Source organism: Corvus hawaiiensis, chromosome 20 (genome assembly GCF_020740725.1).
Source record: "Corvus hawaiiensis isolate bCorHaw1 chromosome 20, bCorHaw1.pri.cur, whole genome shotgun sequence".
Taxonomy (NCBI): domain Eukaryota; kingdom Metazoa; phylum Chordata; class Aves; order Passeriformes; family Corvidae; genus Corvus; species Corvus hawaiiensis.
Genome location: NC_063232.1, coordinates 10,382,920 through 10,410,226, shown reverse-complemented (window position 1 = coordinate 10,410,226; position 27,307 = coordinate 10,382,920). Strand labels below are relative to the sequence as shown.

The following is a 27,307-nucleotide window of genomic DNA, read 5'->3' as shown; positions in this document are numbered from 1 at the left end:
CTGGGTCCAGCTGGCTGTGGAAGCAGCAGCATCTGGAGGCATTTCATGGACACATTCTCCAAAGGAGGGCTTTAATCGGAGGTGTTGGGATTTCAGGTGTCCCCTGGGCAGGCTCCTCAGGTGGAGTACACCTTGCACTGGGAGTCCACACACACTCAGGACTTGAGTAAATCCTTGGTTGGGATTTTTTTTTCATTCCCCTGCTCTGCTCCAGCACCTGCAGGAGTTCTCACAGCCGCAGCCCAAGCTCACGTATTTAACTGAATGGGCACTTTCAAGCCCGTAATGTTTGTTCTTTTAGAGCCCAACTCTTGAATTAAGGCTTTACAAGAGCACTGGGCTTGCAAAGATTGCTTAATCAATAAGAGAAATTTATGTCAGACTCCTTGTTTACATTGCTCTTTGTGAAGTGAACTGGGCAGGATTTTCAGCAGTCCTGATGGTGGGGCTTTCAGATCTATTTTTAGATGATTTGGACAAAACCCAGAAGAAAAATATAAATCATTTGCTTCGCAGCCTGTAAGAGTGTTTTCTAATGAGGTAATTATGTTTTTATGGCAGCTTAATCTCTGCTTTCATCACTGGAAGTTGCATTGCTGGTTTGTTATTTCCCAGGATAACGAGTGTCACTTCATTCCCATTAATACAGTCACCCCTTCCCAGGCTGTGGCTGGGCTCCTGTCTGTGCCACCCTCACAGGAAGAGTTCCTTCCCAGTATCCCATCCATCCCTGCCCTCTGGCAGTGGGAAGCCTTTCCCCCTGTCCTGGCACTCCAGGTCCTTGTCCAAAGTCCCTCTCCATCCTTCCTGTGGAATCTTTCAGGTGATGGGAGGTCACTCCAAAACTTTCCCTCCTCCAGGCTCATCCTGCAGTTACTCCCTCAATCCTTCAGTATTACAGGGTTGTTTAAAATGCAGTTTATTCTCCTTTCCTGTGTCCCCCATTGCTGAGCAAAGCAGGGATTTTGAGGAACAGTCTTTCAGAGCCCCGGGGGATCTCAGTGGGAAGTTGTTTTCCTGGCTGAGATTTCCAGCTACAGAGACCTGTGAGGAAGCATCCAAGCCTTTGGCTGGGTGTGTGAATAACTGGGATGGCTGAAAACTCCAGAGCAGCTGGCGGTGCCGTGGGGCGGGCTGGGCTCTGGCCCGGGGTCTGGAGGGACTCTGGGGATGTTCAGCCTTCGGCTGAGCTGGGGCTGGGTTTGAGCTGCTCTTTTTGAGCTGCTTTTCTCCCTCATTTCCTTTCAGCCCGTGCAAATGCCACTCTCTGGCTTTTTCTTGACATTCCCCAGTCTGTGTGTTCACATACTGATGTGTTGGTGTCCGAGGCCAGCTTCTTCTTGCCACAGAATCACTGAGGCTGGAAAAGCCTCCAAGGTCGAGTCCAGCCCTTCCCTCAGCGGTCCAAGGCCACCACTGCCCGTGTCCCCAGGTGCCACATCCTCACATCTGTTCCTGCTCGTGTCTGGTCGGGTGTGGGAAGGAAAAGGCTTCAGAGGGGGAAGAGCTGAAGGCAAAATCTGGGACTTCCCACAGCCTCCTCTCCTCTCACATTCTCCAAAATGTCCCAGACACAGCTCCACAGTCACATCCTGGTGCTCCAGGACCTGATGGCTCAGGCATGGCTGCTTGGCCACAATGGGGGAGGCCTTGGTGGTCTTGGAGGGGCACCATGGCAAAGCTGTCACCTCAGAGTGACAAACCTGTCACCTCAAGGTACAGTCAGACCCTGGCAGTGCAGGGAAGGCAGGAGCAGGAAAATACTGAAGAATAAACTACAGACAGGGAGGGGAGTTCCAAAGAAGGGGCTGGAGCGTGTCCAGGGAAGGGAACAGAGCTGGGGAAGGGGCTGGAGCCCTCGGCCTTGGGGGGCTTTTCCCCTAACCCCTGCTCTGTGTCCCCATCCCTTGCAGGTGGGGCCTGTCCAGGGGCAGCAGAGGAGGAACCATTCCTGTGGTCAGAGGGAAGGAGCCGGGACGCTGCGGAGCCGGCAGCTCCGAGGGAAGGGAGGATGGGCTGGAGCCACGGCCAGGGCTGGCTGAGCTCCTGGCAGGAGGCAGAGCAGCAGCAGGAGCAGGACAGGGCCCTGTCCCTCGGGATGTGCCCGGCGGGTCCCTGCTGCCGCAGCCGCTGCTGCTCCCACCCAGGGACAGCAGCCGAGCCGAGCAGGTGCCGATGCCTCCGATGTCCCGGGAGCCTCTCAGCAGCGTTCCCTGCCAGCTGCTGCTCTCAGGCGTCTGGAGGTCACGGGCACTTGGGCAGGAGCTCGCTGGAGCTTTGCTGCTGCTGGGAGGGGTTTGTGTTCCGCTCCCTGGCCCGGCTGCAGCCTGGCCGAGCCGTCCCTGGGGCGCGGGGCTGCGGGGAAGCACCCCCAGGCTCCTGCTGGTGCTTCTCCTGCCTGTTTGGGGTTAAACATCCCCTCTCACCCGCGAAAAGAACCGTCAGCAGCCTGGCTAACGGCGAGCTCGAAGTGGGTTTTGCTGCTGATTTGATAGGATCTGTTTTCGTGCTGTTCTATTTTAAGTCCCTGTGCATTGGGCTTCTTTTTCCCTGGGTATAAATTTTACATGATTCCTTGAAACTGCACTGGAAATGTGGAAAAGAAAGAAATAATCACGGGAATGTTGTCGGTGCTGATTTCCACGGGTGTGTTAAAACCGAGTCCATGGAAAATGCATAAGGAGCAGCCACGGTTCTGGATTTACTTAAGAAAAACATTTTCAGCTCTCAAAACAAAGCTGTTGCTGTACTTTGTTTTATTTCTAGAGATTTTTCAATAATCTGGTTAATTTCTGCTGAAGTGTGAAGCAATAAAGCAGATTACAAGCAAGTACAGGAAGAGTGAGTGTGGAGGGGAGAGAAATTTGGTGTTTTATTCTCCTTAGTTTCCAGTCCTGATCCCTCATTCCTGTGCTTCACACATCAGCAGGGCTGTGCAGAGGCTGAGGGGCTTTTCTGGTGTGAAATTCCAGCTTGGGAATTAGTGCTGATGTGTTCATCTCTGCAGGATTTTCTTGTTCTCCCCAGGCAGGATTTCAGAGCTGGGCACTCCAGAGGGTTTGGTGGGACAGCAGGGCACTGGTGTTGAGTGATAAAAAACCTGATACAGACCAGAAGTCCAACTTTGCTGTTTTCCTAATTATTATTCAGGACAGTTTTCATCTTATCTTCAAGGCCTTGGAAGAACAAGGAATTTCATATGGAGATCAGGCTTGGCTCCTCACAATAATTATACTTCAGAGAGACAATTTTGGTTCTTACACATTTATATAAAAGCTGAAAGAATTAGAAACTGCTTTAAAGGGACTGCCTTGGGCTCCAGGTTCAAGACAAGATGCAGGACCAGCCCCTCATCGTGTGGACATCACCTTGTAACTGTATTTTCCTCGATTCCCTAATTAGTTTTTTGCCTGATTCCCTCACAAGGAGCCGGAATGGCTTTTGCATGGAAAAGTAGTGCCAGGTTTGTGTTTTGGTGTGGGGTTTATGTTCGTTTTTTAATAAGTTTGGGGTTATTTTTTAGGAACATCCCAATTTTTTTGGCATTAGCACTCAAATCATGGAATCATGGAATGGGTTGGGTTGGAAGGACCTTAAAGACCATTTCTTTCCACCTCCCAGCCAGGGGCAGAGGTGCCACCCACTCCATCAGCTTTGAGGGAACTTCTTAAATCTCAGCTGAGAAAAACTGAGCACTTCAGGAGATATTTTGTGCTTAGGCATAGCTGAAAACACAAATCTTGGGTCATTTCTGAGCCCTGCTTTAGATACTCATATTTATCATTTTTGTTATACCCACCTAACAGTTACAAATTATTTTCTGATGGTCTTACACAGTAATAAACTTGGCTTCTCCAAATCCAAAGAAATCCTCACTTTTGGATGTGTAGTGTGACTGAAAACTCCAGGCTGACTCTCAGAAATTCCTCAATTCCAGTTAAGCTCAGAGTTCACAGTAACTTTTGGGTCACTGCAGGCAGGAAAACACAGGGCCCAGGGATCCATCTCCGGGTTTTGAACCTTGAGAAACTCCAGCCTCGTGGAAAATCCACATCCCCAAGTACTTGAGAATTTGGTTTTGCTTTTCCCCACACCCAGACAGGAGGCAAAGAAGGTCCTTGATATGGGGCTAAATGTTGGGCAGGGTCCAACGGGAGGTTGATGGTGGCTTTGTCCCCATCCTGGGGATGACGTGGAGACAGCTGGGAGATGCTGGGTGAAGCCCAGGGCTCTGGAGCTGAGCCTCAGGTGCAGCCTGGGGTTGAGCACTCGCTCCTCCAGCACTGAAACCCCTGCTCCGAGCTTTGCTGGGCTTTCACAGCAGAGTTAATGTGTTAATTAGCCTATGCTAATGAGCACCTTTTTAGCACTGGAGACAAAGGCTGCACTCGCTCTCACCCGGGTATTAATAGCAGCTGCTGGAACAACGTTCCGTGTTTCCAGTGGGTTCCTACGCAGCAGAGCCTATTCAGGGCTTGTTTAAGGATCATGAGCCTCAAGAAGGGAGGCTGAAAACTTCTGTGCTCTGCGCTGAGTTCAGCTGGGAGGGGAAAAATCCCTCCTGTGCTGTGCCAGTGTGCTCAGCTGAGCCCTCCCCGGGCCTGCAGTGACTGTCACAGGAGGGTGGCACCTCTGGTGATGGATGGGCCCGGTGCAGAGAGGAGCTCGCGTGGGGAGGGGAGGCTCCTGAAGAAGAATGGATCCGTCTGCATCCTTCCAAGGACACTGAGCCTTCCCTGATGATGCTCTAGAGTGTGATGGGTCCTACAGACAGTCCAGAGGAGGCCACGGAGCTGCTCCAAGGGCTGGGGCACCTCTTCTCTGGAGCCAGGCTGGGAGAGCTGGGGGTGCTCATCTGGAGAAGGGAAGGCTCCAGGGAGAGCTCAGAGCCCCTTGCAGGGCCTGAAGGGGCTCCAGGAGAGCTGGAGAGGGACTGGGGACAAGGCATGGAGGGACAGGACCCAGGGAATGGCTTCCCAGTGCCAGAGGGCAGGGCTGGATGGGATATTGGGAAGGAATTGTTCCCTGGGAGGGTGGGCAGGCCCTGGCACAGGGTGCCCAGAGCAGCTGGGGCTGCCCCTGGATCCCTGGCAGTGCCCAAGGCCAGGCTGGACACTGAGGCTGGGAGCAGCCTGGGACAGTGGGAGGTGTCCCTGCCCATCGCAGGGAGTGGAATGAGATGCACTTTAACATCCCCCCAGCCCAAACCATTCTGGGATTCTGTGATCTGGGAGCCTGGGGGCTCAGCAGAGCTGGGTTTGGGAGAGGCAGGAGTGGTCTCCAACCCTCCTTCCTCCCTGGGCTGAACTGGAAGGCTTTGGAAAGCTGTGGGATCTGGGGGTTGTTGGGATCTGAGATTTCCTTAGGCTGTGTTTTGGATCTTTCCTCCCTGGTGAGGTTTCTGCATTAAGCAGCTCCTTATCGACTGCGGGGAAGAGATTTTGGCTGCAGGGGCTTTTTTTCCCGATGCGCATCCCTGTGACAAGTCATTTCCAAGTGTGAAAACTGCTTTGATATCTTTATTCGGCGCTGGCTCGCTCAGGAAGCCGCTGCATAAGCGGGGCAGGGGAGTGGGCTCAGCCCGGGCAGCTCCGGAGCTGCTCCCGCCGGGCTCGGGCTGCTCTCAGCGCCCGTTTTTGGGTGGTTCGGAGCACGATCAGAGCGGTCCCTGGCAGCTCAGAAGCTCTGAGAACGTGTCATGAAGGGAGTTTGCAAGTGGAGCCTTTCCTTGAAGAGAGGAAGAAAGTCCTGATGAAAGGAGGTGCCTTTGAAGTGGTTCCTGCTCCTCATCCGGCGCTGGCAGAGGGGTGTGAAGTTGTGTGAAACAAAGGGCAGGTTCTCTTTGGAGTTTGCACCATCATTTCCTCCCCCGAGAGTGCTGCTTGCATCCAGCTGTTGAGAACGTTGAGATTCATTAGCTGCAAAAGTCGGGATTTCTGTGGAGGAGTCTGTGGATGAAATGGCAATAAAATAATTTCAGCTGTGCCTAGGAAATGCCTGTAAGTGTTCGGGGTATCTGAGCCTGAGCCAGCAGCTGAAACAAAAACCCACGTGTAATTCTAGTTACTTCCAAACAGGGGACATTGTCACTGCCTGAACAGAAGAGTGAGTTCAAGTGACAGGATCCAAGGTGAGGGTCTTGGAGAGGCTCCCCTGCCCCTCCTGGAGAAGGGAGCTGCTCCCCTGCCCCAGCCAAGGCCGTGTCCCTCCAGCATCCTGCTCTTTGCAGGTGATGTGTTCCCCCTTCCCTCTTCCTCCTGGGATTAGACCTGGGCTCTTTCATGAAGAATAATTACATTTGATCTGGGAAAAGATGAATGTCAAGGAGGAGGGAATTAAAAAGAAATGATAAAAAGAAGCAGCCCCAATCCCTCGTGGTTACTGGAGTGGGAAGGGAGCACTTTGTCAAAGTGACACCGAGTCCTCTGTTAGGGTGTCCTGGGCTGGGGCTGGGCCAGAGCTGTGCCTTTGAGGCTGGGCCAGCAGCAAAGCCAGCACAGGTCCCTTGGGACGTGTGACAGGCCTAGGAGGATGTGAGCGTGGTTTCCAGGGGCAGCGTCCCTGCCGTGGGCACAGGCTCTGGGCTCAGGGGGAGGCTGGCCCATTGCTCTCCAGGCTGGCCCAGGGAGCTTCCCAGTGCCTGGAGCTGCTGGAGGGGGCAGGGCTGCAGCAGCCTGGGCACTCCTTCGGAGGGAAGGAGCTGTGTCTGTGTCTGGGTGACCCCAATCCTGACTCTGAGCTGTGGGCGCTGCTGGTGTGGGACTGGGGCATGAGACACCCTGAGACAGGTTTGGTCTTTTTCATGGATCACAGAATGTCCTGAGCTGGAAGGGACCCCCAGGGATCACCCAGCGCAGCCCCTGGCCCTGCCCAGACACCCCAACAATCCCACCCTGGGCATCCCTGGCAGCGCTGTCCCAATGCTCCTGGAGCTCTGGCAGCCTCGGGGCTGGGACCATTCCCGGGTGTGCTGAGACCAGGATCTCAGACCTGCCCAGGAAAGGATTCTTTGTCCTCAGCATCCTCCCCCAAGCCTGATCAGTCTGTGTTTCCCTGGTGCCCTGTCCTGACACTGAAGGGCTGCAGTGCTTCCTGGGGTAGCTGGGAAGGATTTTAGCAGGAATTGCCCAAAGGGAAAAGACTGGGGTTCCCCAGGCTTGTTCTGCCCTCCTTTGCCCTCAGGAGTTTCGGGAACAGGAGGCTGAGCTGGACCTGCGTTTTTGGGACCCCCGGGGCTGCCGTTCCCTGCCAGGCCGGGTCTGTGCACAAAGAGATAAACCAGACCCATACCCTTCACTGCCACCCATCTGGAGGGTTGTTCTCACACCAGCTCCTCTTCCTCCATGTTCTCCTGGTGACTGGAGTGGAGTAACAGCTGCTTTTCCTGGAAACACGGAGTGTGGAGCATCCCAGGCTGCTTTTATATCCTGATGCTTTAGATCGTTAAATTCTCACGGCTTAAGCTCTTTATTTCTTGTTTTGCTGTGCTTGTGAGAGGATCTCCTGGGGCCCTATTGTACAACAAATACAAATAATCCATGAATAAAACAGGCTGGCTGTTTGTACTGCCGGCAGTCTGCAAGGATTGCTCCCAGATAACGTTTTGGGCCATTACTCATTTTGATCTGTGCCTTCTAGCCGCGTTTCTCTGCTCAACAACACTGCCGAGATGTTGCCCTCTGGAAAGAGGCTTCTCCAGATTAATTTTTCACTTTTCTACCTGTTTGCTGTCTGCCTTTGGCAGAGTTTCAGTTCCTCCCCTGCTTTCCCTGCCCAGCCGTGGTGAGTTCATGCAGCTTTTGGGATGGTTTGGGTGTGATGGACACACAGAGGCCGCAGTTACTCCTTGTCAGTGCTGCCCCAGGGGGAGAGGCCCTTGAAATTCACTCATAGCACATTTAGTTTTATGAAGTCCTTGACCTTAAACTTCTAAATGAGCTGGGATGTGAATTGGAGAGTACTAAAAATGAGATTTAAATGGGAGAAAGCCCCACTTCCCTGCCTGCGAGGATGCGCTGCCCTTGCTGGGGCTGCTGTGGAGCAGGACCAGTTATGTTAAACACAAACTGGTATTTACTGGTGCCTTGAGGCTGCTGCACTTGTTCCCCACTGGGAGCTGCCCTTTGGGAGCCAGCTGTCATTAACTGGTGTCTGATCATTCCACAGGACTGACAGGGTGTGTGCACTGCAGATTTTCCTCCTTAGATCTTTCCCCTCCGCTTGCTTCTTCTCCTGTTATGTGCAAATGCTGCTTCTTTTTCTGTATTAGCTCCTCTCTTGTTCTCTCTTCAGTAATTAACAGTTGATTTCCTGCTTGTCTCTTGACCTTTCTTTTGCCAATCCATTCAAATCACAAGAATTTCTTGTTCTTTAAGTATCTGCTTAAATGCCACGGGTAGAGGTCAGCCGGTTTAGTGCTGTCACTTGTGGGAGAAGATGCTCCTGGTGTTTGTTTCTTTGTCCTCTGGTTATTTCTTAGTAAATAACCTGGAATGTTTCCATAACAAATTGGTGTAAGAATGGCTTTGCCCCCTGTGGAACGCACAGAGATGTGTGGTAGGTGAGTTTGATTTTTCTACTGAGGGCAGAATTCACTGACGTGGCAGTCAGAGGCTCTGAAGGACTAAAATGTTCCTTCTCTGGGCACCCTGTGCCAGGGCCTCCCCTCCCTCACAGCAAGGAGTTTCTTCCTCCTGGTCTTGTCCCTCCATCCCTTTCCAAAGTCTCTCTCCATCTCCTTTTTGGCTCCTTCAGGTCCTGCAAGGCCACAGTGAGGTCACCCCAAAGCTTCTCCTCTCCAGGTGAACAATCCCAGCTCTCCCAGCCTCTCCTCCCAGCAGAGCTGCTCCATCCCTCGGATCACCCTGGAGCCTCCTCTGGGCTTCTCCAGCAGCTCCAGCTCCTCCCTGTGCTGGATCCAGGGCTGGGGCAGCTCTGCAGGTGGGGTCTCACCTGAGCACAGGGGCACAGGGACACAATCCCAGTCCCTTTCCTGCTGCCCCACTGCGATCAGCATTTACATTTCACAGTCCACAGTGTGCAGGGACAGCAAAGGAGTTAATCCAAACTGCAGATTCGCTGGAAAATTGCTCTATAAATAAAAATAAATTATAAGTGAATTTTAATTATAAAAATAAAAATAAGTGAAATAAAGCATCAGTATAAGATGAAGGGGAGGGGAAGGATGGAAACAAGCGGATGTGAGGAGTGAGGAGTGGATTTGTTCCATGGCCAAGTGCTTGTGTTGAGAGGCCTTTTGTCACCAGTGACTCCTTTGGAGAGCAGCCTTAGAGGGCAAATCAGAGTAACTCCAAGCAGAGAAGTTCTGGGAGTGCTGTCTGCCACCTTCCCAGCAGGAAGTTGGACCTGGGAATATTCTCCCCAGCTCCCTGACAGGAGGAGGCAGCTGGGGGGGTCGGGCTCTGCTGCCAGGGAACAGGGCCAGGAGGAGGGGGAACGGCCTCAGGCTGGGCCAGGGGAGGCTCAGGGTGGATTTTGGGGAAATTTCTCATGGAAAGGTTGTCAAACACAGGAAGAGACTCCAGGGTGGGGGTAGAGCGGTTTAACAGCCCTGTGGATGTGGCACTTGGGGACGTGGGGCAGTGTTGGCCCTGGCAGTGCTGGGTCAGAGTTGGACTTGATGCCTTCAGAGCTTTTCCAGCACAAATAATTCCATGTTCCTGTGGAAGTCCCCAGTGCCGGCTGGTCCAGCTGGAGGCACTGAAACACCTGTAACTAACGGGGACATTTTGTGCCTGGGGAAGCAAATCCAAGAGAGAGACATCTCCTGCTTGTTCTGTCACTGGTTTAAACTCCCGTGGAAACAAAGTGCCTGGGACAGGAGGTGTGGCAGGGGGAGGAGTTGGGTGGCACAAGGTGGCTCAGCCCAGGGGCTGCGGAGCAGATTTCCTGAAGGAACAGGTTTGGGTCTGGTCTGCTTCAGTGGACCTTTTATTCTTTGGAATAAAAGAATGATTTCATTTCTTTTTCCTGTTTGAAGCTGTGTGCAAGGCTGGAAGAACCCCTTTCCTCGGTCACAATGGGGTGTCAGTGGGATTTTCCCTTTGTTCCTGGGTCACAATGGGATGTCAGTGGGATTTTCCCTTTGTTCCTGGGTCACAATGGGATGTCAATGGGATTTTCCCTTTGTTCCAGCAACAACGCACCGTTTACAGGCTGACCCTGGTGAAAGCTTGGAATGTGGATGAACTCAAAGCTTATGCTGACCTGATAACCCTCGGGAAACCAGACTTCATTGAGGTCAAGGTGAGCTGCATGGAGCCGTTTTCCTTTTTCCTGCAGTATTCTCCACTGCTTTGTCCCCATTTCCCCCCTCCCTTTAGTTTAAACTTTCCGAGTAAGTAAAATCCTTCTAAAGTGATGCACGAGAAACTTCTCTCTTGCTTTTAATGTTAGTGAATGATAATTAATTCACATTCAGGTGGTGTTTTCCAGTATCTTATGTGTGCCTTTGGGGCAGGTTTCCCTGTGCCACCAGCCAAGCTTTGTGCCAGCCAGCCTCCGTTTCTGCCCAACAGAATCGTCACTCTCTGGCCTTTTGGTGAAAACAAGGATGAGCAGACATTGCTTCTTCATATCAACCAACAGTTGAAACAAAATATTCCAGGTCAAGCTGGTGCTTTGGGGTAGGATTCTTCCCATCCTGGTCTCGAATTTTGCCAGGAGAAAGTGAAAGGTTCAGTGATGGGCTTGTATTTGGCTGGATTTGAAGGGCTGCCAGCAGGAGATGGGAGGTACAGCAGGGCAGGAGGGGCTTTATCATGGTCTTAATCAATTGAGTAAATAGAGAATGTAAAAAAAGGTACAAACTGGTAAAAAGGGCACCTTCCAAAGTGCTCTGAGCATTTTCACCCAGGAGCTCCTGCAGAGCAGCACAGCTCCCTCAGCTCTGTGTTTGTGCAGCTCTGTTACTCCTGGACTTTCCTTTTTCTTTTCCCTTTTCCTTCTCTCTTTTGTTTTTTTTTAAACTTTCTTTTATTTTTTTAAGCTTTCCCCCCCCCTCAACCTTTTTTTAACTGCTGCTATGGAGAAAAAGCCTGGATTTTCCTGTGAAGGTTTGTTACATCAGCACGGAGAGTTTTTCTCTCTAGGTGTGCTGCTGGAGTTGGGAGCTTCATCCCAGCTCGGGTTTGGAGTTTGGTTTGGGGAAAACCCCTCGGTTTTTCACCTCCCTGGGTGTCCCACTGGCTGTGCAGGATCCTGCCAGGGAGGGCAGGGCAGGGCAGGGATGGAGCAGAGGGGCTGAGGCTGCTCTGCCCGGGGCATTAATGGTAATTAGTGAGATGAGGAGGATGTTTCAGCACGGATTCCCCTGGGAACTCTCCGGGCAAACATCTGCCTCCTGCAAGGCACGGCTGCTCTTCCCTCTGCCTCACAGAGCTTTCCCAGAGCTCTGCCCTGCAAAAATCCTGCCTTGCTCTGCCAAGGAAATGGGTGAGTGGTCCCAGATGTACTCCTGGTGCTCTTCCAGCTGGGACAGGGCTTTACATGGATCTCTGAGCCCAGTTTGTGTGAGCTGGGACAGGGATGTCTGTGGATCTCTGAGCCCTGTTTGTGTGAGCTGGGACAGGGAGGGGCTGGGTGACATTCCCAGAATCCAGCAGTGGGATGGTGGCACTGGGGTCCAGCCTCACACTGTGGTGATCACACAGCACTGGGGACCTGGCAGTTTTCCCCCAAAGACTTGGTATTTTTGATTAAAAGTAAGTTTTTTGTGTTCCTTTGAGAACGAAGCGTGTTTGGGGTGTGGATAGGGCTCAGCATTCTCTCTGCAGACCCTCAGTGTGCTGGGTGAGCAGCCAAGGCCCAGGTGGTGCTCAAAGCCAACCAACAGAGAGTGATAACGAGATGCTGCAGAAGCTCTGCCTGACAGTGGGGCTGAGCTCGGGGATTTGCTGCTTGAAGACTTGGGATAAATGATGGCCATTTCAGCTGAAGGGAGCTAATCCAGTGCTGCTCCAGAGAGGCTCACGGGGTGGATGGAGAGAGATTTAGATTCTCACAAGGGCTTAATCCTTGTTCTCATTTCCATGAGTGCCTCACACTCTGTGGGACCCCATTCTCCCGCTTAAGCCAATAGTAAAGGGAGACTCCGTCATTAAAAATGCATCAAATTGATTTATTGCCTTAATCTGTTCTAATGCTGGCGTGTCACTGTCACACTTGTACAGAGCTGATGGTGGTACTTAAGGTCTGGAACGTGCCAGAACTCGTTTTCCTGTCATGGTGCCCTCTTTGGGTTCTGAAAGCCACCGGTTTATGTGATGTGCACCATTTTTGTGTCCAGGGCAGGGAACGGAGCTGGGAAGGGGCTGGAGCCCCAGGAGCGGCTGAGGGAGCTGGAAAGGGGCTCAGGCTGGAGCAAAGGAGGCTCAGGGGGGACCTTGTGGCTCTGCACAAGTCCCTGACAGGAGGGGGCAGCCGGGGGTGGGTCGGGCTCTGCTGCCAGGGAACAGGGCCAGGAGGAGAGGGAACGGCCTCAGGCTGGGCCAGGGGAGGCTCAGGGTGGATACTGGAAAAATTTCTTCACTGAAAGGGTGCTCAGGCCCTGGCACAGCTGCTCGGGGCAGGGGTGGAGCCCCCATCCCAGGGGCAGTGTGAAAGATGACTGGACATGGCACCTGGGGACATGGCTTACGGTGGCCTCAGCACTGCTGAGGCAGTGATTGGAGTCGATCTTAGGGGTCTGTCCTTGCTGGATTCTAGAATCCCAGGATGGGTTGGGTTGGGAGGGACCTCAAAACCCACCCAGTGCCACCCCTGCCATGGGCAGGGACACCTCCCACTGTCCCAGGCTGCTCCAAGCCCCAGTGTCCAGCCTGGCCTTGGACACTGCCAGGGATCCAGGGGCAGCCCCAGCTGCTCTGGGCAGAGCCAGGCTTCGTCACTCAGCTCGCAGCAGCAGTGTGAGCTCCTGCCTGAGCAGAGCCTTCCTGCTTCCCCCTATCCCTCAGAATTTAAGGAAGAAATCCAAACGTGTCAGGCTGGCCCTTTGTCCCAGGGCTGTCCGTGCCACGGTGTCTGAGGGCAGGACTTGGGCACAGAATCTTCCCCAGCCTTTGTGGAAGTTTTCAGCCACTTGGAAGCTCTTTTCCTGCTGATTTTCCTGCTGATTTTGTTTGTGTGGATGGATAATCTGGGTGTCCATCTGAGCTCAGGGTGCTGCCCTGAGGCTGCAGCTCCTGCTCTGGTGCCTGAGGTTTGGCTGCAGTATGGAAATGCCCAAGTAAATGTGTGCAGGGATGGGCCAGAGGGAAGTGTCTGTCCCAATCTGCTCACTCCTCTCATGTTAAACAGTAAAGATCATTTAATTGCTTAAAATAATGAGGAAAATGAGCTGTGCCTTAATGAGTTTTTAATTGCATGCAGCAAGAGGCGATTGCCCCACCTGTCAAAATCCCCTTCAGGATCCTGCTGCCATCCCAGCTGGGGTTTAGATGAAGAGGTGAAGCTGAATCTCCTGTTCTGGTGCCTGCTATGAATAAACCCCAACAATGTTTGATCTCCACACCTGAAGAGAGACCAGCATTGCTCACTTGCTGTTGGAGAGTCACAGAATCGTTTGGGTGCCAGACTGAATCCAACCACCCCCCAGCACTGCCAGTGTCCCCACGTGCCACATGTTAAACCCCTCCAGGGGTGGGCACTCCAAACCTCCCTGGGCAGCCCCTGCCAAGGCCTGAGCACCCTTTCCATGGGGAAATTCCTGCTGCTGCCCACCCTGAGCCTCCCCTGGCCCACCCTGAGGCCGTTCCCTCTCCTCCTGGCCCTGTTCCCTGGCAGCAGAGCCCGACCCCCCCGGCTGCCCCCTCCTGTCAGGGACTTGTGCAGAGCCACAAGGTCCCCCCTGAGCCTCCTTTGCTCCAGGCTGACTGGTCACAGGTTGGACCTGGTGGTCCAGGAGGACTTTTCCAGCCAGGATAATTCCAAGCTTGTGACTCTGGGAGCAGAGGGGGTGATCCAGCAGTGGCTGCTCCTCCCTGGATCCCCACACGGCTCCTTGGGAGAGCTGGGGTGAAGGGCTGTGTCCTGTGTTGGAGCTGAGCTCTCCCAGGAGGAGTCACTGCAGCTTTCCAGGCAGTGCAGCACCGCCGGGCCCTCAGCCATGGCTGTGGGCTGTCTGGAGAGCTGCTGGGAAATACTGGGGCTGTGCTGCACAACCAACCACCTCCAGCCCTCCCTGCAGCTTGGAGTGACACAAAGGACTGATGGCCTCTGTTAAATCAGCTTGGAAGTGATTATTAAAAGCAGCCAAGGAGTGGAATGCTGCCTGGATCCACTGCAGCAGGAGCAGACGTGCGTGAGGCCTTGTGGTTGTAACTTGGGGGGTGCTGCTGCTCAGCTCAGGAGCGTTTGCACTGCAGAGCTGCAATCCATCAACGTGGCACTGAGGCTTTCTCTATTTGTCTGGGGTCACGGCTGTCCCAGATTTTAAACAGTGTCTCTGTCACTCAGCAGCTTGGCCCACACTTTGTTCTCTGTTAATTTGCACGAGCCTCAATTAAATTTATAATTTGTGGGCTCGGAGTGAAGAGAATTGCTTTGTTCAGTAATTAAATTGGGAAGTCTGGAGTGTGAGTGGAGAAACAAAGCGTTGTCAGCTGCAGTTGTTCCCTTCAGAGCCCTGGGGATTGGAAGCTTTGCTGGCTGGCTGGATCCCCGGGCAGGAGCCAGGTCCTGGGGGCAGGAATGTGCTTCCCATGCTTCCCACAGCACCAGCAACCACCCTGGCACAAGGCTCTGCTCAGTCCAGTTGTGCTCACCCAGCTCCATCACAGCTGAAAATCAGCCCTGGCCCAGCACAGGGAGGAGCTGGAGCTGCTGGAGGAGCCCAGAGGAGGCTCCAGGGTGATCGAGGGATGGAGCAGCTCTGCTGGGAGGAGAGGCTGGGAGAGCTGGGATTGTTCACCTGGAGAGGAGAAGCTTTGGGGTGACCTCACTGTGGCCTTGCAGGAGCCAAAAAAGGAGATGGAGAGAGACTTTGGAAAGGGCTGGAGGGACAGGACCCAGGGAATGGCTTCCCAGTGCCAGAGGGCAGGGCTGGATGGGATATTGGGAAGGAATTGTTCCCTGGGAGGGTGGGCAGGCCCTGGCACAGGGTGCCCAGAGCAGCTGGGGCTGCCCCTGGATCCCTGGCAGTGTCCAAGGCCAGGTTGGACATTGGGGCTTGGAGCAGCCTGGGACAGTGGGAGGTGTCCCTGCCATGGCAGGGGTGGCACTGGATGGGCTTTGAGGTCCTTCCAACCCAACCCATTCCACGATTCTGTGAAATCCAGAGTGTGCCCAGCACAGCTGCTCTGGATCCATCCTGGCAGAGCCAGGAAGAGCTGGGATGCTGTTCAAAGGCTTCCATTTCAAGGTACTTGGCCAGAGCTCTATGGATTAGGCTGCTCCAAGCACCCTTATTAAGCAGGTAATTAAGAGGCAGCATCGTTGCTGTTCCTGCTGCAGGGAGGTTGGGGAGAGAGCTCTGGGTGAACAATGGGATCTTTCCCTTTTTAATTCCTGATGTCTTAATAACTGTCTTCATGTATTACTGCAAAGCAGAACGTGACCGCCCTCATCAGCTCCGCATGGGTTTTAAGTGCTATCAGCTGTTAATTAACTCCAGTTTGAAGAAGTTGGGGAAGTTGAAAGCTGCTTTCCTTCGGTGTGCTGGAAGCTGATTCCCATTGATTTGTGCTGGGAATTAATCAGCCAGCCAAGCATTCACTTATTCCATTTGCCTCTGCACTTTCTTTGCTTGTAAACGATATCTTTGTAGTGTACTGAGAGCATGAATCACGCTGGAGCTTCTGAAGAATTTTCCCCCTCTGTACTCATACATTTTTCATGCTGCTCCAATCATAATCTGGATAATGAGTGTGGGGAGAATATTGCTGTGTGTCTCCAGCTGCACTTTGGGGATCCAAACCCCTGATTTGCGTGGCTGGCTGCTCTGATACAGCACTGACTAGCACAGAACGAGCCTGTTTCAACTCTGGGTTCAGACTTACAGAGCTGGGTTAAATAAAACTGAGTGTACATCCCTGGCGAGCACTCCCTGCCTGGGGCCCTGGCAGTCTTTCTCCAGGCTGGCTCTGAGTTACGGTGCCTGGGCAGCTTCATGGGGGAAGTCCCTCATAAATCTGTGGGTGAGAAAGCAGCTGCTTCCCAAACTTGTACAATTCCCAGTTCACAGCAGCTCCTGCGGCCCTGCTCAGCACTGTGTGCACCTTGCTGGGGTTGAAAGCGCTGGCAGAGGTGTGTCTGCACATGCCATGTCCAGGGAAATGCAGGTGCACCAGGGATTGGGAGCGTGGGGCAGCTGGGAGCAGGGCCCTGGGAGCAGGCGTCAACCTGGAGGCAAATTCCATTTACAGGAGGTAAAAGGGTTCTTCACAGGGGGAAACCCACGGGCAGGCCAGACACAACCATCCATAAAACTGTGCTGTAAAGGCTGGTGCTTGATGGGATTTTGTGACTGGAATAAAAGAGCTCAGCCCAAGGGCAGAGAGGCTGGAACCAGGCAGAGAGAGAGGCTGGAGCCAGGCAGAGAGGGGGCAGAGGGGCTGGAGCCAGGCAGAGAGGGGGCAGAGAGGCTGGAACCGGGCAGAGAGGGGGCAGAGAGGCTGGAACCGGGCAGAGGGGGCAGAGAGGCTGGAGCCAGGCAGAGAGGGGGCAGAGGGGCTGGAGCCAGGCAGAGAGGGGGCAGAGAGGCTGGAACCGGGCAGAGAGGGGGCAGAGAGGCTGGAACCGGGCAGAGAGGGGGCAGAGAGGCTGGAGCCAGGCAGAGAGGGGGCAGAGGGGCTTGGCCAGGGCAGAAATCCCAGCCTGGGCTCGGAAGGAAGAGGCCCAGAGCTTGTTCCCCTGTGGCACAGGGCCAGGATCTCTGGGAGTGTCACAGTGACATGGCGTTGGTTGTCCATGAGACTCTCCCAGGCTCGTCACGTTTCCCACCCCACTGACCCTCTCCGAGGTCCCTTGGTCACTCAGGAGCATCCCCCCTTGGACTCGTGGTAAAGCAGAGCTCCAGGGTCAAGCCCAGCCTGCGTGTCACTGCTGGGGACACCTGGCACGGTGCTTTGGGGATGTGTCACTGCGGGAGGGACCCACTTCTGATGCCATCTCCAAACCTGTGACCTCGCCAAGGCATCCGGGGCGAGGGGGCGCGGAGCTGGCAGCCGCGGGGCTCGCTGTGGCTGGCACTGCCCGGGCCCGGGAGGGCTGAGCTGACCGCCCTGGTCTCTGTGTGTCCCCAGGGCGTGACCTACTGCGGGGAGAGCTCTGCCAGCAGCCTCACCATGGCCAACGTGCCGTGGCACGGGGAGGTCGTGAGCTTCGTGCAGGAGCTGGCGCGGCTGCTCCCGGACTACGGCATCGCCTGCGAGCACGAGCACTCCAACTGCGTCCTGATGGCCCACAGCAAGGTGAGGTTGCCCAGGGGCACTCCCGGCACGGCACGGGGCTGCTCCGGGGAGGTGTTGCACAATTGCCTTGTGTGGTTCTAACAGACCTGGTCTCCAGAGTTACCGCGGAATCGCTCAGGTTGGAAAAGCCCTCTGGGGTCTTCGTGCCCAGCCCAGCACTGCCAGGGCCACCACCACTGCCCCACGTCCCCTGGTGCCACACCCACAGGGCTGTTAAACCCCTCCAGGGACGGGGACTCCACCCCTGTCCTGGGCAGCTGTGCCAGGGCTGGGCAGCCCTTTCAGTGAAGAAATTCCTGCTGCTGCTGCCCACCCTGAGCCTGCCCTGGCCCAGCCTGAGGCCGTTCCCTCTCCTCCTGGCCCTGTTCCCTGGCAGCAGAGCCCGACCCCCCTGGCTGCCCCCTCCTGTCAGGGACTTGTGCAGAGCCACAAGGTCCCCCCTGAGCCTCCTTTGCTCCAGCCTGAGCCCCTTTCCAGCTCCCTCAGCCACTCCTGGGGCTCCAGCCCCTTCCCAGCTCCCTTCCCTGCCCTGGACACGCTCCAGCCCCTCAGGGTCTGTGTTGTTGTGGCAGCTTCTCTGGGCAACCTCTGCCAGGGCCTCACCACCCTCATAGTAAAAGATATTATCTTATATCCAATGTGAATTGACCCTGCTGCTGTTGAAATCCATCACCCCTTGCAACAGGTCCTGCTGGAAAGGTTTGTCACCATCTCTCCTTCAGTACTGGAAGGGAAATTAAATGAAATACAAGTGAAATGCCAGAAAAATAATTCATTTTAAAGGATGCAGGAAATGAAAAGTAACGAGAACGTAGTTGCTTTCTGAGCTTCAGAAAAGATTAATGGAAAGACAGCAGAAATAGATAATGTGCCAGCTGATGGAATTGTAGAACCCTGGAATGGTTTGGGTGGGAAGGGACCTCAAAGCTCATCCCATTCCACCGGCAGGGACACCTCCCACTGTCCCAGGCTGCTCCCAGCCCCAATGTCCAGCCTGGCCTTGGGCACTGCCAGGGATCCAGGGGCAGCCCCAGCTGCTCTGGGCACCCTGTGCCAGGGCCTGCCCACCCTCCCAGGGAAGGATTTCTCCCAAATACCCTATCTAAACCGACTTCAGAATCTGCAAAGGGAGCAGCTGGGAAGGAGCAGAGAAAACCAGGACACCTGGCACTGGTTGTGTTTGATCTCACCTTAAATTGGCTTTATTTACAGTCTCACTCCTGGCTGTTGCCACTGGCAACTGTTCCTGAGAAAGCAAAATCTCCCTTTGCATTGTGAGGGCCAGGAAAGCAAACAAACAGATTGCAGAGACCTTCCTGAGGCAGGATTTAAGTAGCACCATTAGCAAGAAGAATAAATTGGTACCTGCCCAGGAGGAATTCAACAGCTGCTTCTCCTTCCACAGCCATTAGCAGAGGGTGTCTGTGGGAAACAATCTGGCCTCAGTGCTAAAATAGCCAATAAAAAATAAATTTATTTCCATTATGGTTTAATTTTTGAGTTTCAGGCTCTAGTGGAGAATAAAATCTGTCAGTGCCTATTATTTGCAGAGCTGTGCTCTGGGACTGATCAAACTGCAGCGAGTAATTGCAAAACCAAAGGGGTCTTCAAAAAATTAAGGAGTTGCAGGAAGAGTGAAACAAAAATCATTAAGAAATGTGATTTACTTCACTGTGTTTTCCTAGGTCCGAGTTTGGAGGTGTTCAGACAATGCTCCTGATAAATTCAATGCTGCCATTGAATGCCAGCCTGTAGGAAAGAGTCTGGGAATGTCAGGAATAGCTGATCCTGCAGCTGCTGCCTGGGATGGGTGGCACTCATTGACTGGCACCGCTTGTGCTGAGTGACAGCTCAGGACTTGAGTTCTGAAGTCTCTTAAGGGCAGGGATTTAGGGAGAAAAGGGATTTTAAGGGGAGCAAACTGCAGGTTTTGTGTCTGGTGTTACTTTCTCTCTCTGGAGGTCACGGGGTGGCGCTGAGATGGGAACTGGGGCACTTGGGGCCTTCAGCGCCTTACAGATCCCCCCTTCAGCCTCCAAAGCTCCCCCCACACCCACCCACATCCCTTTCCCTGCTGGCCAGCAGCGGGTGCTGCTCTCTGGGAGTGCCTGCAGTACAGGCGAGGTGCTCGTGGGAGCCCTCAGCACCCAGGGAGTGATGGATTCACTCCAGCCCCTGAGAGCTTTGGATCCCAAGGGAGCTCAGACAGCCTGAGAAACTGGAGCCTCACAGTGAAATGTTTGATGTCCAGTTCCTTTCAGAGAGCCCTGAAGATCACCCCAGAGAGGAACCCCTGTGCCCTGCTCCCCATGCCCTGAGGATCCATTTGTTCCTGGGATTTCCACAGCTTTGGGGCAATGGGTGTCACTCCTCAGAACCCCAGAAGGGTCTGGGTGGCGAGGGCCCTTAAATCCCACCCAGTGCCACCCCTACCATGGGCAGGGACACCTCCCACTGTCCCAGGCTGCTCCAAGCCCCAATGTCCAGCCTGGCCTTGGACACTGCCAGGGATGGGTGGGGACAGCCAGGGCCGAGTGCAGCCTTCCCTGAGCTCAGCTGGGCTCCCAAGGGCGGGAGAGCTCCTCTTCCCTGCCCTTCCAGCATCCTGCTTCCAGCTTTCCCATGGTTTCCATCTCTCTTTGGGAGTTGCCTGGTGTGTTTGGGCTCCATCCTCTTCGATTCTTTAGCAGCAGTGCTGAATTCTTGAGTAATTCTCTTTGCTTTCGAGTGAATCCCATAAACCACAGTCACAAAAATGAGACTTGTGGCCCCACTTTGAACTAATGGGCTGAGATACCAACACAGCAGCAGCTGTCTCATGTACCAGTTAGTCCAAGGGACCTTTTCCTGCCTGGGACGGTCACTGCACCCTCGGGAGGACCAAGCAAGCTCCTGGGAACGGGGAGGAGCTGCAGCTGCCGTGCAGAGGGGATTCCTCCGCAGGAAATTCAGGATCTTGGTCATTTCTGGACTAAACTCCTCAGCCCCACAGGGCTGCATTTGCTTCCCATGTGTGTTCCACCCTGTCCTTGTCCCGAAGCACTTCCCGGCACTTCCAGCCCATTTTGTTCATTAACCCTTTCCCCCCGGGAGCAGGTGGTTGTTTTCCAGCTCCCTGGGGCTCTCCAGCACCGATTTGTGGCCAGTTCAGTCTGTGCCGTGTGCTGCTGCTGCTGCCCTCAGCCGGCCTGAGGCACCGGCACCCCGCAGCTCTGGGGCAGAACAGAGCATTCCGTGTCTCAGCATCCCTGACTCCTCCCTGTGACCCGGGGCTGATTTCCGTGGCACCTCGGGTTGCACAGCTCAGGGAATGCTCTGGAATTCCATCCCTGTGACCCGGGGCTGATTTCCGTGGCACCTCGGGTTGCACAGCTCAGGGAATGCTCTGGAATTCCATCCCTGTGACCCGGGGCTGATTTCCGTGGCACCTCGGGATGCACAGCTCAGGGAATGCTCGGGAATTCCAGTGCCTGCTCTCTCTGGAGGTCTCTGCTCACAGGGTGACATGAACAGGGTGGGCTCAGCACGGTGCTGCCATCTGCCCTTTCTGCCTTAATTCATCTGTTAGGCCTGACTTAGAATCCTGGGATTGGTTAGAAGAGCTCTCCAAGGTCATTAAGTCCAACGTAAGTCAGCCCAGCAGCACCACCGTGTCCCCAAGTGCCACATCCACACATCTTTGGGACAATTCCAGGTGTGGGGACTCCCCCTGCCCTGGGCAGCTGTGCCAGGCCCTGACCTCCCTTTCAGTGAGGAAATTTTCCCTAATATCCAACCTGACCCTCTCCTGGCACAACCTGGGACTGTTTCCTCTTGTCTGTCACCTGTTCCCGGGGAGAGGGGACCAACACCTGCCTCCCTCCAGCCTAAAGCAGGCTTGCACAAGCAGAGTGCCCACTCCTGGATCCAGGCGTTCCCTCGTGGTGCAGCTGTGTGCTCCAGCCCTCCCTTGCCTCACCAGCTGCATTCTTTCCCTGCTGGTGTGGCCTGGGACAGCGCTGTGTTCTCCAGCAGGGCAGGGTGACCCACAAAGGGAGAGGCTTTTGGGGACATCCCTTCCATAAGTTCATTTCCCATACCCAAACTCCCCTGGCAGGGTGGGCAGGCCCTGGCACAGGGTGCCCAGAGCAGCTGGGGCTGCCCCTGGATCCCTGGCAGTGCCCAAGGCCAGGCAGGACACTGGGGCTGGGAGCAGCCTGGGACAGTGGGAGGTGTCCCTGCCCATGGCAGGGGGTGGCACTGGGTGGGTTTTGAGGTCCCTTCCCACCCAAACCACTCTGGGGTTCTGTGTGGCTGCAGTGCTGGGGGTGCCACAGCACCTCCCAGAGGGGCCCAGCCCCCTCCATCAGCCACGAAACCATCCCAGCCAGGAGGGACTTGGCCTTTCCCTGCCCAGTGCCGGCACCGCGGGGCTGGCATGGGGCTGGCATGGGATGGCATGGGATGGCATGGGGCTGGCATGGGCCCGGGAGGCTCCGGGGCTGTCCTTTGGGGAAAGGCACTGGATGGTTCCGTGCTGAGCATTCCATGCTGAGCATCCCGGCTATATTTAGGGAGGAAGAGGAAGCACTTCAGTCCCAGCTGCACATCCCCTGACAAGGGTTAGATCAGGAACAAAGAGTCCATCACGTTTAGCTCCTTCCTGCCTCAGTCCTTCGGAGAGTGGGAGCTGTCCTTGTGATCCAGCATCCGGATCCAGGGACAGCATCACAGGGAGCGCCAAACTTGGGGCAGAAGGTCACGAAGAGGTGGAATATCCTGGGATCTGCAGCAGAGCAGGGATGGGGTGGATCCCAGGTGTGGCCAAGGTGTCCCCAGGTGTGGGCGAGGTGTCTGAGCAGCCGAGCAGCCTCCTTCGAGCAGGTGTGAGCACGGAATGGTGGAATTCCCGAGGGTTTTCCCCCTTCCCCTTGTCCCGTGCCAGCAGGAAGGTGGCTCTGCAGGGCTGCCTGTGTCAGTGATTAAAAGCTGCTCTCCGTTGTGCTGAATAACCCGGCGCTGTTCATCCCTGGGAATGGGAGCTGCCGGGATGGAGCCCTGGCTCCGCTGGCAGCGGGGCTGGATTAAAAACGCCAAATCTGCCATCATGAACTTCCCTTGGAATAACTGCCCGGGGTCAGCGGGGCCAGCACGGGGGCCGTGGGCTGTGGCACTGCTCGGCTCAGCTCGGGGCAGTTTGGGTTGTGCCCCTCTTGGGGAGTGCAGAGCAGTGAATCCCATCCCCAGGCATTCCACGCTGGCTCTGGAGCTGCTCCCTCTGCCCTGACACCTCTGCCTGCCCCCGAGCAGGGGCTGCAGGGCTGCTGCTGGTTCCCATCTGAAGCTCACGGGGATTTTGGTGCTGGCAGCTGTTCCCAGATCCCGTCTGCGGAGCTGCTGAGGGATTTAAGGCTCGGTTATTCCCAGGGCTGTGTCCCTGGGCTGGTTTTCCTTCAGCCCCATGGATTGGGATGTGGAGAGGCTCAGCTGTGTGTGCCTGGTGTCCCACTGTTTGTGAGACCAGAGTCAGGGAGTGGTTTGGGTTGGAAGGACCTTAAAGCCCATCCAGTGCCACCCCAGCCATGGGCAGGGACACCTCCCACTGTCCCAGGCTGCTCCCAGCCCCAATGTCCAGCCTGGCCTTGGACACTGCCAGGGATCCAGGGGCAGCCCCAGCTGCTCTGGGCACCCTGTGCCAGGGCCTGCCCACCCTGCCAGGGAAGGATTCCTCCCCAATATCCCATCCATCCCTGCCGTCCTTCCTCTTAAGGCCATTATTCCCATCTCTTGCCTCACCTGCAACTTAAAACCAGCTCAATTCCTTCCTAAAGCCTGAGCTTGGGATAATAATTGTAAAGGAGAAGTTTGTAGGGTTTTGCCAAGCCGTGTGACCCTGTTCAGAGCCATTTCTCCACAGTATTTCTCCTTGTTTTGCTGAGTGGCTCCAGTTCAGTCACTTCCCTGTCAAACAAAGGGAGCCTTAAATAATTGTGAGCTTTAATGAGGTGAGAAACCGGGGGTGATAATTCTGGGAATGATTTGTTTGTCTTGGAGAGCTGGTGCTGGCAGGCTGTGAAGTGTGCTGGGTTTTATGGCAGCCTGTGGGAAGGTGGAAAAGCTGCTGCTCTGTCCCGGGGATGGGCTGTCCTCAGAGGGCGACGGAGGAGTTCGGGATGGAGCCACCCGGGTCGTTTTTCCAGGAGCCTTTCTGATGCCCTTTGGGATCGGGATTTTTCCTTTACGGGGGCACGGTGTCTCCCCTGCCACTGCTTTCCTGGTGCCCACCCTGGCACAAGACAAACGAGCCCCGGGCACCTCGATTTATGGCAGGGCTGGCTCCCGGTGCTGCCACCCTGCAGTGTCCCCTCCTGGCCCGGCTCCGGCAGGGATGGAGGAGCCTCAGCCACGGCTCACTGCAGAATTTCAGGGGTGTCAGCAGATTTTCCACCCAAAAAAGCTTTTAGCTCTTGGGCACAAAGTCAAGTGCCATTTGAAATGCACAGCCATCAAGTTTGGGGGGAGAAAAAATCCACAATAACCAAGGAGCCGGTCTGTTTTCCCTCTTTTTTTTTGGATGAAACGGACAATAAGCTCTTAGCTGAGATAAATCCTAACTGAGGCTTCAGCCAAGGCTGGGGCTGAGTGAGCAGAGCAGGTCTGGGAGACAAATGCAGCTCCAGCTCGTCAAAGGGAGCCATTCTTCACGTGGAAAGAGGATTTGTGTCATTACACCTCTTCATCTCCCCCGTTCCCAAGCACAGCCCTCCTGCTCCTTTCCAGAGTCTCCCAAATCCATCCCAGTCCTTGGCACGTGGCTCTGGTGCTGCTCCTGGGCCGCTGCCCAGGCTGTGCTGCCCTGGAGTCGCAGTCCCATGGGGTTGGGGTGACCTTGGCAAGGTCCCTCCTCGAGGGGCACCTGGGCATGGCCCCAAATCCACACCTTCCCCCCGGGCTCTCCCAGCTCCCCACAGCCAGGGATTCCCATGGAAGTGGCAAGGGCAGAAGGCCTGGATACGTTTTAGGAGCCTCCCTCCTGGACAGCGGGGCTGAAGTGGGGGAGGATCCGGCACTTTGAAGGCTCCAGCAAAGCAGTGCAGCCCTCATGGAGATCATCCCAGGATCCTGGCGTGGGTTTGGGTTGGAAGGACCTTAAATCCCATCCCATCCCGCCCCTGCCAGAGGCAGGGACACCTCCCACTGTCCCAGGCTTCTCCAAGCCCCAATGTCCAGCCTTGCCTTGGGCACTGCCAGGGATCCAGGGGCAGCCCCAGCTGCTCTGGGATTTCCATCCCAGCCCCTCCCCACCCTCCCAGGGAGCAATTCCTTCCCAAGATCCCATCCAGCCCTGCCCTCTGGCACTGGGAAGCCATTCCCTGTGTCCTGTCCCTCCATGCCTTGTCCCCAGTCCCTCTCCAGCTCTCCTGGAGCCCCTTTAGGCCCTGCAAGGGGCTCTGAGCTTTCCCTGGAGCCTTCTCCTCTCCAGGTGAGCACCCCCAGCCCTCCCAGCCTGGCTCCAGCCCTGGCTCCAGCCCTGGGAGCAGCCCCGTGGCCTCCTCTGGGCTCGCTCCAACAGGATGAGGTTGTTCCAGTGCTGAGAATTGCAGAGCTGGAAGCAGCTCTGGGGGGCGGGGGGGGTCTCACTAGGCCAGAGCAGAGGTGGAGAATCAGTTCACTGCTGCCTCTGGGTGTTTATCCACCTGGATTCCTTTTGTTTCCCTGTTAAAGCTGTGTGGTACAGGAGCCCTGGATGGCTCCACCCTGCACCTCCCCGTGGTGCAGAGTTAACACAGCCCCAGCTGGGATCCCCCTTCATCCCCACCCGGCTGCTCCCACCATAACCTGGCTTTGGTGCTCCCTGGCCCCTTCACCGTTTCCTCTGCTCCAGTTCCAGGTGGATGGCGAGTGGAGGACCTGGATTGACTACGGCCGTTTCCAGGAGCTGGTCAGAGAGCACGAGCAGAGCGGCGGCTCCAGGACCTTCTCAGCGGCCGAGTACACGGCCAGGACTCCTCCCTGGGCCCTCTTTGGGGCCAGGGAACGGGGATTCGACCCCCTGGATGTGAGATTCCAGCGGAAGAACAAGGCACGGGACATCTCGGGGTGCTGAGGGCTGGGGCTTGCCGCACCCTGCGCTTCCCAGGACTCCGCTTCGGGCTGCCACCAATTCTGGATCCATCCCCTGGATCATCCTGATCTTTGAGAAGGGGGTCAAGCCTGGATTTAACCCTTCCCTCCTGTTTTTAGGGCTTCCTGGATGAAAATACTGATAACGTTCTTACCTCGAGATAAATCAGAACTGGTTCAGCAGCAGCATCGGGGGCGCGGTGCTGGGGTCTCCTCAGTGGGGAATGTTTGGGGTGGGATGTGGGGCCAGAGGCTTCCTTGGGCTCCTGTGCAAGGAGAGCCTGGCAGCAAAACATTCCACATCCCTAAGGAAAAATGCCAGGGGATTGCAGCCCCACAGGGTTGGATCAGGGCAGGTGGGGGGACCTGGATCCAAAACCTGATCCCTGCTGGGAGCGTCGCCTTAGGGCCTCTGCTCAGGCTTAGGTATTTTAAACACCGTTGCCATTTCCTGTAAAACCCCATCCCCAAGAAGCCAAGGCTTGGGAACGGTGTAACAGCGCCCTGTGGACACCAGCTGCAGCTCCTGGTACCGCTCCAAGGATCTTCCAGCAGGAGCAAGGGCTAGGAGCAGTTCTATCCCATCCCAGCAGCCATAACAACAGGTCCAGTGCTTCAGACCCTGTCAGGCTGCGCCTGGCTGTGCCCAGTGTCCAGCAGGGTGTGCCCAGTGTCCGGCTGGACGTGCCCAGTGTCCGGCGGGGTGGTCCCGATGCTGTGGATGGAGCATTCCTGGGATGGGGATCCCATTTCTTTTTAAAAGCAGCCTCTTTTCTTAGGCTGTACAGAGTTTCTAAAGCAGAAGGGAAATAAAGGAGCTTTGCCTCGAGCGCCCGGGCTGCATGGCTGCCGTGCAGGGCTGCAGGGAGGGTGGAGATTGATTGGAAGGAGATGAGAACACAAATGTTGTGTAAGAGCTCTGCTAACAGGTGTGGAGTGGCAGGGAGAGCATTGGTGTGTCCGGGGCTGATGGATGGTGGGGGCCTTTCCTGAGCCTATTCTCAGACAATCACAGAATCCTGGGATGGGTTGGGTTGGAGGGACCTCAAAGCCCATCCAGTGCCACCCCTGCCATGGGCAGGGACACCTCCCACTGTCCCAGGCTGCTCCCAGCCCCAATGTCCAGCCTGGCCTTGGGCACTGCCAGGGATGGAGACTCCAAACCTCCCTGGGCAGCCCCTGCCAAGGCCTGAGCACCCTTTCCATGGAGAAATTCCTGCTGATGCCCACCCTGAGCCTGCCCTGGCCCAGCCTGAGGCCGTTCCCTCTCCTCCTGGCCCTGTTCCCTGGCAGCAGAGCCCGACCCCCCCGGCTGCCCCCTCCTGTCAGGGACTTGTGCAGAGCCACAAGGTCCCCCCTGAGCCTCCTTTGCTCCAGCCTGAGCCCCTTTCCAGCTCCCTCAGCCGCTCCTGGGGCTCCAGCCCCTTCCCAGCTCCATTCCCTGCCCTGGACGTGAGACTCCAGTTAACCCTGGACCATCAGCTGGAATTTTGGGGTCTGGCGTGTTCGGTGTCCACCCGGACCCACCACATTCCCCTCGATGGATCCTGGCCCTTTGGCACCTCTTCCTCTTTCCTAAATCCCCTCCATGCTGCACCCACCCCCCTGACAGAGCCCCCCAGTCCATCCCAGTTCCCTGCTGGCCCCAGTGAGCCCTGGCAGCTGCAGGAGCTGCTTTGGGAGAGGGGCCCCAATGCTGGGGGATCCTGGGGCTGCCGCCCTCACGGCTGCCCTGGGAATCAGCTCTGAGTGCAAAGTGCTCCATAAGCCCCTGA

The 27,307-nt window shown here is 55.6% G+C and overlaps 1 protein-coding gene across 4 annotated transcripts in view; it reads left to right on the top strand.

Moving 5' to 3' along the window:
* LOC125336198 (S-adenosyl-L-methionine-dependent tRNA 4-demethylwyosine synthase TYW1-like) overlaps positions 1-26,361 on the top strand; it is an 87,741-nt gene extending 61,380 nt beyond the window's left edge. For 3 of the 4 annotated variants that reach the window (XM_048324497.1, XM_048324495.1, XM_048324496.1), the window contains exons 15-17: positions 10,156-10,266; positions 17,262-17,429; positions 25,294-26,361. In XM_048324497.1, the coding sequence (XP_048180454.1) occupies positions 10,156-10,266; positions 17,262-17,429; positions 25,294-25,515 (501 nt within the window). In that variant the 3' untranslated portion in view covers positions 25,516-26,361. Of the gene's footprint in view, positions 1-10,155; positions 10,267-13,389; positions 13,720-17,261; positions 17,430-25,293 lie in introns of those variants that run through there. The other variant, XM_048324498.1, reaches the window with a different exon arrangement.
* Positions 26,362-27,307: the final 946 nt, after the last annotated feature.